Source organism: Scyliorhinus canicula, unplaced genomic scaffold (genome assembly GCF_902713615.1).
Source record: "Scyliorhinus canicula unplaced genomic scaffold, sScyCan1.1, whole genome shotgun sequence".
Classification (NCBI taxonomy): Eukaryota; Metazoa; Chordata; class Chondrichthyes; order Carcharhiniformes; family Scyliorhinidae; genus Scyliorhinus; species Scyliorhinus canicula.
This window is the reverse complement of record NW_024055463.1, coordinates 116,947-129,877: the sequence shown is the minus strand read 5'-3', so window position 1 is coordinate 129,877 and position 12,931 is coordinate 116,947. Positions and strand designations below refer to the sequence as shown.

The window sequence follows — 12,931 nt, the reverse complement described above, 5'->3', positions numbered from 1 at the left end:
CGTGTTCCTTAAGCTGTAAATCCCCATCCCACACACTCTCCCTCCTCCCTGGGCTGAAATCCAAACCCATCTCACTATTTCTTTCTTCCCCTCCCAGTTTTCTCCCTCACTCCCTCCCTCTCCTCTGCCTGGGTTCAGTTCTCCAGGTCCTGTCTGCAGACTGACAATAAAATCAATGGGTCTTATTGGGGGGTTTGGGGCCTCCAGCGGGTGTTTGTGAATCCTCCCCGCCCACCTGCCAGGGTTTCCTTCCTTGGCAGAGATCAGAGTCCTCATTGATTTGAGTGCAAAGTGTAAGCTCTTATTTATTATCCCTCCCCCATCCTGTGATGTGAACCACCCTCCAGTGTGTGAAGCAGGATGGTGCCCGTTAACCTGGGCCTGTTCCCGGGAGGGAGGGAGAAGCTCCGCAGCTGCAAACCAGGGAGCTGACAATGATGGTGAAGGGTTTGCGGATCCACAAAGTGTTTCCAAATCCTCCCACCCACCGCCTGCCGCTGACTTCCGCTTCTCCGGGAGAAACAAGGGCCAAGGCATCACTCATACTGCGCATGCCCCAGACTCTTTGACACTACGCCTGCGCACTCGTACCCCGCCCAGCATGCTCTGGCTCTCAAGCCCGGGACGTGATTGGCGTCAGCTCCGGACCAATAGGAGAGAGGGACTGGACAGGAAGGCGGAACGGGCGCTGCTGGACCTCTAACCAATCGGAGTGTAGGAGGGGCGGGGCCGAGGGCGTGACTGAAGCATGCGCAGTGCGGGTAATGGCGATGAAGAGATGCTGTTGTGGCGGGTGCACAAATGATAAGGTGAGAATGTCGGTGTGGAGGGTGCGATGGATGGGGCAGCTGGGCGGGAGTTTTATTAAACATGTTGTGTAAACAAAAAGCGGACACATCGGTCCATTTACGACTAACGGAGCCGCAGCGCCTCATGTTCGGCCCGCGTTCACGGTCACCATTTTTATAGGGGGCAATGAGCAGCACGGCGCATGCGCGATTGCTATCTTTGTTGGGGCAATGAATAGAAACAGACCCTTCGAGCCTGTCCCATCCCAGGGTCAGTCTGGTAAACCTCCTCCGCACTCCCTTTAGAGCAAGACCATCCTTCCTCAGGGAAGGAGGCCAAAACTGCTCACAATATTCCAGGTACGGCGTCACTCTGCCCTGTATAATTGCAGGAAGATATCCCTGCTCCTGTACTCGAATTTGCTCGTGATGAAGGCTAGCATACCATTTGCCTTTTTTACCGCCTGCTGTAGCTGCATGCTTCCCTTCAGTGACTGGTGTACGAGGACACCTACTTCATGGCCATTCCAGCTAATAGTCTGCCTTTTCGTTTTTGCTATCAAAGCGGATAACCTCACATTTCTCCAAATTATACTGTATCTCCCATTCATTTGCCCAGTCTCAACTTGTTCAAATCACACCGAAGGAACTCTGCACCCTCCGCACAGCTCACCCTCCTATGACCCCTTCTCTCATCGGCCATGGATGCCTCGTCCTCCCCTTAGCATGATTCAGATGGTGTGGCCCATCCCCCAGCTATTGACTGCTGATTTACCAGCTTTACCTTCCCATGATTAGGAATTGTTTTTGATGTCCTAGAGTCTGTTTCTCTTCCTCTCCTGAGCTTATATTGACCATCACATTCTGCTCCATTTTTAGTCCCCGAGCATTCTGCACACCCTGAAACGTCAGCTCACTTCCTCTTTACAAAGTTACTGCCTGACCTGCTGAGTATTTCCAGCATTTGCTCTTTTTAGTTCAGATTTCCAGCAACTGCAGTATTTTGCTTTTGTTTTCTTTTAGACGTTTCTCACAGAAGGAGAGATGGACCAATTGCGAGCTGCAGGAGTTGGATCATGCCTCCTGTGTAGCTCATTTTTCATGATGTAATAGAATGATTCCCAAATTAAAATACTGTTGCCGCAGTCCCAGAGGCTGCTTACCGTTTTGAGGGGGGAGAGATGAGTGGTGGTGATTTAACCTGAGGATCAGCACACCTCAGGTGGGTGAAAAAGTTAAGCAGGCAGGGCCTTCTAGAAATAACCACATCCTGTTTCCTGTTGGCCTCACTCTGCATCACAAACCAGCTGGCCAGCCAGCTGAGCTAAACTGGGGATGTTGCGGAGATGAAGATAGAATCCCTACAGTACAGAAGGAGGCCAATTGGCCCATCGTGTCTGCTCCAATCCAGTCCACCCTATACTCTTAATCCTATAACCTAGCCTGCACATCCCTGGACACTAAGGGGCAATTTATCATGGCCAATCCACTGAATTTGCACATCTTTGGACTGTGGGAGGAAGCCAGAGCACCCGGAGGAAACCCCCGCAGACATGGGGAGAACGTGCAAATTCCACACAGATAGTCGCCCAAGGCTGGAATTGAACCCAGGTCACTGGTGCTTTGAGGCAGCAGTGCTAACCACTGTGCCATGCCACCTCATCTTCCAATATTTAATTGAAGGCAATTTCTACTCATCCAGTCCTGAATGGCAGACAAGTCAGGATGGTTTATGAGTTGGAGGGGAATTTGGAGATGATGTGTTCACATACACCTGTCACCCTGGTCCTTCTCCACGTGGAAGTTGAGGGTTTTCGGGTTCAAACCTCTGGTCAAGTTGTAAATAATAAAATCTCTCTCCTTTCCCCCTGTCCCTTTCACCTCGCTCTTCATCCATAGAGGCCAAAGTCCTGTGTAGATCCAGACTGGGTGGTAGGTTCCCATCCCTGAAGGACATTACTGAACCTGTTAGGGCAGCACGGTGGCCTAGTGGTTAGCACAACCGCCTCACGGCGCTGAGGTCCCAGGTTCGATCCCGGCTCTGGGTCACTGTCCGTGTGGAGTTTGCACATTCTCCCCGTGTCTGCGTGGGTTTCGCCCCCACAACCCAAAAATGTGCAGAGTAGGTGGATTGGCCACGCTAAATTGCCCCTTAATTGGAAAAAATAATTGGCTAATCTAAATTTTAAAAAAAAAATTACTGAACCAGTTGGGTTGTTGTGACAATCCAGCCGTTTTCATGGTCACTGTTTCCTTGTGTCGGCCCCACAAAATGACCAGATTCATTCAGCTCAATTTCACAACCTGCCTTTGTGTTTTTGTGGGTTCTCTCTCATTCCCTATTTTCTGTTTTAAATCAGTTTCACAGGATGTTAGAAGGGGAGGATTTGCAGCCAATTAACTGAAACCAAACGTCACATCTGTCGTCCATCGTAACCTGAATATCATTGAATCTTGAACATGGAGGGGAAAAGCACCGTTCACACTGGAGAGAAACTGTACACGTGTTCTGTGTGTGGACGAGACTTCAACCAGTCAGCTGTCCCATCCAGACACAAGTACAGTCAGACTGGGGAGGAACTGTGGAAATGTGGGGATTGTGAGGGAGGATTCAGTGACCTGTCTGAGCTGGAAATTCACCAACACAGTAACACCGGGGAGAGGCCATTCACCTGCTCCGAGTGTGGGAAGGCATTCACGCAGTCATCCACCCTGCTGACACACCTTCGGGTTCATACTGGGGAGAGACCATTCACCTGCTCCAAATGTGGAAAGAGATTCACTCAGTCATCCAACCTGCTGACACACCAGCAGGTTCACACTGGACAGAGGCAATTCACCTGCTCGAAGTGTGGGATGAGATTCACTCAGTCATTCAATCTGCTGAGACACCAGCGAGTTCACACTGGGGAGAGGCCATTCACCTGCTCCGAGTGTGGGAAGGGATTCAGTCAGTTATCTACCCTGCAGACACACCAGCGAGTTCACACTGATGAGAGACCTTTTAAATGTCAAGCCTGTGGGAAGTGCTATAAAAGTTTAAAGGAAGTGATGTTCCACCAACGTGTTCACATTGAGGAGAGACCATTTAAATGCCCAGAGTGTGGGAAGTGCTATAAAGGTTCCAGGGAACTGATGTTTCATAAACGTGTTCACACCGACGAAAGACCATTCAGGTGCTCTCACTGTCCGACTGGGTTCAGATGGTCATCTCAACTCACTGAACACCAGCGTATTCACACCGGGGAGAAGCCATTCACCTGCTCTCAGTGTGGGAAGGGATTCACTCGATCATCCCACCTCATGGCACATCAGCAAGTTCACACAAATGAGAGACCTTTTAAATGTCCGGACTGCGGGAAGTGTTGTAAAAGTTCCAGAAATCTAGTGTCGCATCAACGTGTTCACAGTAAGGAGAGGCCTTTTCAATGTCCAGACTGTGGGAAATGCTATAAAAGTTCCAGTGATCTGATGTCCCATCAACGTGCTCACACTGACGAGAGACCATTCAGGTGCTCTCACTGTGCGACTGGGTTCAGGCGATCATCCCAACTCACCGTACACCAGCGAATTCACACTGGGGAGAAGCCATTCACCTGCTCCAAGTGTGGGAAGGGATTCACTCAGAAATCCAACCTGCTGAGTCACCAGCGAGTTCACAAGTGACTGCTGGAGTTTGATTATTCTGTTAATCATAAATCGCAAACACATTCATTGTGGTCTTTCACTTCTGATGTTAATAAATTACAGCTCAGTTCTAAGTACTAATGTCCTGGATAAAAGTCAAATAAATCGGGTTTGTGTTAAACACAATCTGTTGATATTTTTTAACATTCCTAACTCAAGTCAGCTCCTTTTAAATGGCTCTATCTGGCCTTCTCCTCCATCCTCACCATTCATGGAGCTTCTTTGTCACTGTGATTGAGACAATCTGATCAGCTGCCTCTGCCGCTTCCCTCGCTTTCACCCTCCCTCCAGGTAAACTCTCTCGCTATGAACACTGAACTCTCATCACAGTTTCTCTCCTGTATTGTCCCTGATTCTATTTCTACAGAACTGCTGACCATTCAGCTTCCTCATGTTAACTGATATTGTTAATGATTCTCTCTCTCGAGCTCAAGCTGACTCAGGGTTGCGGGAACAACAGCTTTGCTCGGCACAGGACTTCCGGTGGCGGCGATGACGTAGGAAGCCGCACATTTGGGAGCTCCCGATTCAAACGGACTTTTCGGCTCTTTTTAGAGCCCAAAACAGAATTTTTTTCGACGTCTCCCGATGGGAGAAGGTGTGCTGATCGGCTTTCTCCGCAGTTCATGACTTGAACTCGGAGTGGAAAGGGGGAAAAAACGGCAGCAGCTCCCCAGAAAAAAACGGGGGAAGGATTACAAGATGGCGGCCGGCGGAGCACCAGAGGAGTGGAAGGCTGTGGGCGCAGGAGCAACAAGCTGCTCTCCTGCGCTGTTTTGCAGATTTCAAGGCTGAGGTACTGAACTCTCTGCAGGAAACAAATAAAAAGCTCTCGGAGATTCAGACGACCCAGGGAGCTGCCATCCAGGCGTTTCAGGCGCAGGCCACTGAACGAGAGGAGGAGGCCGTGGTCCTCGTGAGTAAGGTGGAGGGGCACGAGGCACTCCACAAGAAGTGGCAGGAACGCTTTGAGGAGCTTGATCACCGCATGAGGCGGAAAAATCTGAGGATCTTGGGCCTTGCAGAGGGGCTGGAGGGGTCGGATCTGACAACCTACGTGGCGACGATGCTGAACTCGCTAGTGGGGGCAGGATCTTTCCATCTGCCCCTGGAGCTGGAGGGGGCCCACAGGGTACTGGCCAGGAGGCCTAAGGAGAATGAACCCCCGCGTGCGGTGCTGGTGAGGTTCCACCGGTTCAGTGATCGGGAGTGTGTGCTGCGCTGGGCCAAGAAGGTGAAGAGCAGCAATTGGGAGAATGGGGTAGTACGGATCTACCAGGATTGGAGTGCGGAGGTGGCTAAGCGGCGGTCTGGGTTTAATCAGACGAAAGAGGTGCTATACAAGAACAGGATATAGTTTGGAATGTTGCAGCCTGTGCGCCTGTGGGTAACTTATTCGGACCGGCATCATTATTTTGATTCCCCAGAGGAGGCGTGGGCCTTCGTGCGGACGGAGAAACTGGACTCGAACTAGGGGTTGGGGGTTGCGGGGTCGGTTGTAATACTTTATTGCTGGTTTCTGCTGTTGCTGTGTTCTCTTTTTCTTTTTCTGTACTTTTGTAATTTTGATATGGTTATTTATTGGGGTGTTGTTCTGTTTTTTGTTGGGGGGCATTGTTTGAGTTTTGTATCTTGCGGGGAGGGTTGGGGGGTTTGTTGTATTCTATATCGGGTTGGGGGTATGGAGTGGGGCTGGTATTTGGGAGCTGCGTCAGAAGGGTGTGGTGGGGCAGTGCGAAAGTGCAGGCTTTCCTCTGGTTTCCCACGCTGCGGGGCTGGGGGATGGAGACGATGATGGGGGGAGGCGGGGCCTTAACTGGTTCCGCCCCACGCTGGAGCGATGCCTGGAGGAGTGACAGGATGGGGGGTGATCCCACTTTGGGAGGGGTCGGGTTTTTGGCGGGAGTTTCCGGGGTCAGCAGAAGTTAGCTGACCCACGGAAGTACAATGGAGGACGGTCCGCGGCTAGGAGGGTTCCTAGCCGGGGGGGGGGGGGGGAGAGGGGGGAGGGGGGGGGGGGAGAGGGGGGGGGGAAGGGGAATACCGGGTTGCTGCTGGCAGGGTCAGGAAGGAGCTGGTGTGGGCCGGGGGGGGATAGAGGTGAGGTGTTGTTGCTGTGGGGACTGGGTCGGGCGGTGGGTGCTGGCCTGGGGCGGGCAGTCGACGGGCTATGGCTAGTCGACGGGGGAGGGGGGCGGGACGCCCTCTGATCCGGTTGGTCACCTGGAATGCGAGAGGATTGAATGGGCCGGTGAAGCGGTTGAGGGTACTGGCTCATCTGAGGGGGCTAAATGCTTCAGGAGACCCACCTGAAGGTGGCGAACCAGGAAGGGGTGGGTGGGGCAGGTTTTCCACTCTGGGTTGGATGTGAAGAACCGGGGAGTGGCGATTCTGGTGGGGGAAAATGTGTCGTTTGAGGCATCTGAGGTGGTGGCGGATAAGGGGAGTAGGTATGTTATGGTTAGGGGCAGGGTACAAGGAGAGAAGGTGGTACTTGCTAGTGTGTATGCCCCAAATTGGGACGATGCGGGCTTTATGAGGCGTATGCTGGGACGGGTCCCGGATCTAGAGGCGGGAGGTCTGATTATGGGGGGGGACCTCGAGGTGAACGATATGGGGAGGTACAGGTGGGGATGGTCTGGGAAGCCCTGAAGGCAGTGATTCGTGGGGAGCTGATATCCATCCGGGCACACAGTGAGAGGATTGGATTGGATTGGATTTGTTTATTGTCACGTGTACCGAGGTACAGTGAAAAGTATTTTTCTGCAAGCAGCTCAACAGATCATTCAGTACATGGGAAGAAAAGAGAATTAAACAGAATTCAAGAAAATACATGAGAATACATAATAGGGCAACACAATATATACAATGTAACTACATAAGCATTGGCATCGGATGAAGCATACATGGGTGTAGTGTTAATGAGGTCAGTCAATAAGAGGGTCATTTAGGAGTCTGGTGACAGTGGGGAAGAAGCTGTTTTTGAGTCTGTTCGTGCGTGTTCTCAGACTTCTGAATCTCCTGCCCGATGGAAGAAGTTGGAAAAGTGAGTAAGCCGGGTGGGAGGGATCCTTGATTATGCTGCCTGCTTTCCCCCGGCAGCGGGAGGTGTAGATGGAATCAATGGATGGGAGGCAGGTTCGTGTGATGGACTGGGCGGTATTCACGACTCTCTGAAGTTCCTTGCGGTCCTGGGCCGAGCAGTTGCCATACCAGGCTGTGATGCAGCCTGATAGGATGCTCTCGATAGTGCATCTGTAAAAGTTGGTAAGGGTTAATGTGGACATGCCGAATTTCCTTAGTTTCCTGAGGAAGTATAGGCACTGTTGTGCTTTCTTGGTGAGGAGTGAGAGGGATAGACTGGTGGGAAAGATGCTGGAGGTAGACAGGAGGTACGCAGAGGCACCAGAGGATGGACTGTTGGGGGAGAGGCGCACCCTACAGGCTAAATTTGATTTGCTGACCACTAGAAACGCGGAGGCACAGTGGAGGAAGGCACAAGGGGCAGTGTACGAACATGGTGAAAAGGCGAGTAGGATGCTGGCTCATCAGCTCCGCAAGCGGGATGCGGCTAAGGAAATTGCTGGAGTGAGAGACAAGAGTGGGAATGTGATGCGGAAGGGGGTAGAGGTGAATGAGGTCTTCAAGGACTTTTACGGGGAACTGTACCGGTCGGAGCCAACGGTGGAGAGGAGGGGAATGGAGAGGTTTCTCGACGGGCTTTCTTTCCTGAAGGTGCAGGAGGAGAAGGTGGAGGGGTTGGGTGCGCCGATTGAGCTGGAGGAGCTAGTTAAGGGGATCGGGCAGATGCAGTCAGGGAAGGCACCGGGGCCGGATGGGTTCCCGGTGGAATTTTATAAAAAGTTTGTGGACCTAGTGGGCCCCTTGCTGGTGCGAACACTCAGTGAAGCGTGGGAAGGGGGGACTCTGCCCCCGACGATGTCGCGGGCGCTGATCTCGTTAATTTTAAAGAGGGACAAGGACCCCCAGCAGTGTGGTTCATACAGGCCCATATCTCTCCTCAACGTGGATGCTAAGGTTCTGGCAAAAATCCTGGCCACCAGGACAGAGGACTGTGTGTCAGGGGTTGTGCACGAGGACCAGACAGGTTTTGTGAAGGGAAGGCAGCTGAACACGAATGTGCGGAGATTGTTGAATGTCATCATGATGCCGGCGATTGAGGGGGAGGCGGAGATAGTGGTGGCGCTGGATGCGGAGAAGGCCTTCGATAGAGTGGAGTGGGGGTACCTATGGGAGGTGTTGGGGAGGTTTGGATTTGGTGAAGGGTTCATCAGATGGGTAAGGCTGCTATATGAGGCCCCGATGGCGTGCATGGCCACGAATAGGAGGAGGTCGGAGTACTTCCGGCTTTACCGAGGGACCAGGCAGGGTTGCCCCCTGTCCCCCTTGTTTGCACTGGCAATCGAGCCGCTGGCGATGGCGTTGCGGGATTCAGAGAGGTGGAGAGGCTTGGTGCGAGGTGGAGAGGAACATAGGGTGTCGTTGTATGCCGATGACCTGTTACTGTATGTGGCGGATCCGGTGGGAGGGATGCCGGGGGTGATGGAGTTGCTAGTTGAGTTTGGGACCTTTTCAGGTTATAAATTAAATTTAGGCAAGAGTGAGGTGTTTGTGGTGCACCCTGGAGACCAGGGGGAAGGAATTGGTAGGCTCCCGCTTAGGCGGGCAGGGGAGATCTTTAGGTACCTGGGGGACTCTTCACAAGCATAATTTCACCAGACTTGTAGATCAGATGGAGGAGGAGTTCAAGAGGCGGGACATGCTGCCATTATCGTTGGCGAGGAGGGTACAGTCCGTCAAAATGACGGTGCTTCCGAGGTTCTTGTTCCTCTTTCAGTGCCTGCCCATCTTTATCTCCAGGGCCTTCTTTAGGAGAGTGACTAAGCAGTATTTTGAGCTTTGTGTGGGCACATGGGACTCTGAGAGTGAAGAGGGTATTCCTGGAGCGAGGGAGGGATAGAGGCGGACTGGCGCTGCCCAACCTTCTAGGGTACTATTGGGCGGCCAATGTGTCAATGGGTGATGGAGGGGAGAGGGGCGGCGTGGAAAAGAATGGAGATGGCGTCATGTAGAGGTACGAGCCTGGGTGCCATGGTAACGGCGCCGTTACCGCTCTCCCCTAAGAGGTTTGCCACGAGCCCGGTGCTGGCGGCGACCCTAAGAATCTGGGGACAGTGGAGACGGCATCGGGGGGAAACAGGGGGCTCGATGGAGGCTCCATTGGGTGGCAATCATCGGTTCATCCCGGGAACAAGGATAGGGGATTTAGGGGGTGGCAAAGGGTGGGCATCAGTAAATTGAGGGACCTGTTTATTGGCGGGAGGTTTGCGGGCCTGGGGGAACTGGAAGATAAATTTGGGCTTCCCCAAGGGAACATAGAAATCATAGAAGTTACAGTGCAGAAGGAGGCCATTCAGCCCATCGAGTCTGCACCGGCTCATGGACAGAGCACCCTACCCAAGGTCAACAACTCCACCCTATCCCCATAACCCTGTAACCCCACCCAACACTAAGGGCAATTTTTGGACACTAAGGGCAATTTATCATGGCCAATCCACCTAACCTGCACATCTTTGGACTGTGGGAGGAAACCGGAGCACCTAGAGGAAACCCACGCACACACGGGGAGGATGTGCAGACTCCGCACAGACTGTGACCCAAGCCGGAATTGAACCTGGGACCCTGGAGCTGTGAAGCGATTGTGCTATCCACAATGCTACCGTGCTGCCCTTTGTTCAGATACTTGCAGGTAAAGGTGTTTGCTGGGTGACAGGTAGAGGGATTCCCTTTGCTGCCCTCGCGGGGGACGATGGACAGAGTGCTTTCGGGGGTGTGGGTCGGAGAGGGGAAGGTGTCTGACATCTGTAAGGTAATGCAGGAGGTGTAGGAGTCGTCAATGGAGGAGCTGAAGGCTAAATGGGAGGGGAACTTGGGGAGCAGATAGAGGACGGGACTTGGGCGGATGCCTTGGCGAGAGTCATCTCTTCCTCTTCATGTGCGAGGCTTAGTCTCATCCAATTTAAGGTGCTGCACCGGGCCCACATGTCCGGGACTAGGATGAGTAGGTTCTTTGGGGGTGAGGACAGGTGCACCAGATGTTCGGGGAGTCCAGCGAATCATGCCCATATGTTCTGGGCATGCCCAGCACTGGAAGAATTCTGGAAGGGGGTGGCGGGGACGGTGTCGAGGGTGGTTGGATCCAGGGTGGGGACTAACGATTTTCGGAGTTGCGGTGGAGCCGGGAGTGCAGGAGGCGAAAGAGGCCGGTGTCCTGGCCTTTGCGTCCCTAGTAGCCCGGCGGAGGATCTTGCTGCAGTGGAAGGATGCGAGGCCCCCAAGTGTGGAGACCTGGGTCAATGACATGGCGGGATTTATAAAGTTGGAAAGGGTCAAATTTGCCCTGAGAGGATCAGTACAAGGGTTCTATCAACGGTGGCAGCCTTTTCTGGACTTCCTGGCTCAAAGATAGGTATCTTGGTCAATAGCAGCAGCAACCCGGGGGGGGGGGGGGGGGGGAGACAGAGAGGACGGGGGTGTTCCTTATTATAGTTTCTATTTTTTTTCTCGCTACGGTTATGTAACTTAACATTGTGTTAATTTAAGTTGTTAATTTGTTGGGTTCATTGAGGAGGGGCGAAGGTTCATAATTGTTGTCATTATTGTTATTGTTGGTATTTTAGTATGGTTTGATGTTGTTGTATAAATTCAACATTTTTCAATAAAAATTATTTTTTAAAAAAAACACAGGTGAGGAGGAATTTCTTCAGCCGGAGGGTGGTGAATCAGTGGAAGTTTTTGCCACAGAATGCCGTGGAGGCCAAATCACTGAGTGTCTTTTAAGTTAGAGATAGATAGCTTCTTGATTAATAAGGGGATCAGGGGTTATGGGGAGAAGGCAGGAGAATGGAGATGAGAAAAATATCAGCCATGATTGAATGGCGGAGCAGATTCGATGGGCCGAGTGGCCTAATTCTGCTCCTATGTCTTATGATGTGAAGAAAAACATTCTGTGCTGCATGTGGGATCATGAATGCACTGCTCGAAAATGTGGTGGAGGCAGATTTAATTGATGCCTTGAAAAGAGAATTGGACAACTATCTGTTACTATCAGATCAGCCATGACCTTATTAAATGGTGGAGCAGACTGGGCTGAATAACCAACTCTAGCTCCTTGCTCATCTGTTTGTATCCTTTGAGGAGAAAATATCTGCAGAGTTCAGGGCCAATGACAGGTGATTGTGACTGTTGCAGAAAGTTGGCACAGATACAATTTGTTGAGTGCCTTTATTTTGTGCTGTCACCTTTCTATGCCACTGTGTTATGAGGGAAATGCAGTGCACCAATGCAAGAGAGGCAGATTGCTCCCTCGATATGGATTGGATTTGTTTATTGTCACGTGCACCGAGGTACAGTGAAAATTATTATTCTGCGAGCAGCTCAGATCATTTTGAACATGAAAAGAAAGTAAATTAAAAAGAAAATGCATAATAGTTCAGCACAAGGTACACAATGTAAATATATAGACAAAGGCATTGGGTGAAGCATACAGGAGTGTAGTATTAATCAGGTCAGTCCAGAAGAGGGTCGTTTAGGACTCTGGTAATAGCGGGGAAGAAGCTGTTTCCAATCTGTTCGTGTGTGTTCTCAGACTTTTGTATCTCCTGCCCGATGGAAACAGTTGGAAGAGTGAGTAAGCTGGGTGGGAGGGGTCTTTGATTATGCTGCCCGCTTTCCCAAGGCAGCGGGAGGTGTGGATAGAGTCAATGGATGGGAGGCAGGTTTGTGTGATGGACTGGGCTGTGTTCACTACTCTCTGAAATTTTTTGCGGTCTTGGGCCGAGCAGTTGCCATACCAGGCTGTGATGCAGCCAGATACGATGCTTTCTATGGTGCATCTGTAAAAGTTAAGAGTCAGTGTGGACACGCCAAGTTTCCTTAGTTTTCTGAGGAAGTATAGGCGCTGTTGTGCTTTCTCGGCGGTAGCGTCGATGTGGGTGGATCAGGACAGATTTTTGGTGATGGAAACCCTGTGCCCCAGTGCAGGAGAGGCTGGTTGTTGGGCAGTGTGAGCTGAACATACATGGCTGGATAAAGACTGAGGCAGATGTCAAGACCCTTGGAGCTGAAAACTGGTCTGGAGGGAAGTGGGTCAGGAAACCTGGGCAGTTGCATTTTGCATGAATCGTGAGTGTGATCCAGTCACAATTATAAACAGTAAACAAACCTATCACTGATTTGATGGGATGATTTACCACATCCCAGGTGTTGTAAATACTGTAGTTTAGTCTGCTTGCTGCCCATGTCTAAGTGATATCAGAATAATGTGCTTCTGTATTAAATAAAGTACCCAAACCTCTCATTGTGCTTCATTCCCAGCATCTTGCCTAACTGTGAATCTTCTATTTTGCTAACTGGGAAATAGAATCTTCCTGTTT

The 12,931-nt window shown here is 51.4% G+C and overlaps 1 protein-coding gene across 1 annotated transcript; it reads left to right on the top strand.

The window, feature by feature from the left end:
* Window positions 1–743: 743 nt before the first annotated feature.
* Window positions 744–4,596, top strand: LOC119959773 (zinc finger protein 135-like). The gene is made up of 2 exons (XM_038787859.1): window positions 744–809; window positions 3,149–4,596. The coding sequence occupies exon 2, from the start codon at window positions 3,249–3,251 to the stop codon at window positions 4,452–4,454; it is 1,206 nt and encodes a 401-aa protein (XP_038643787.1). The 5' UTR covers window positions 744–809; window positions 3,149–3,248; the 3' UTR covers window positions 4,455–4,596.
* The last annotated feature ends 8,335 nt before the right edge of the window (window positions 4,597–12,931 follow it).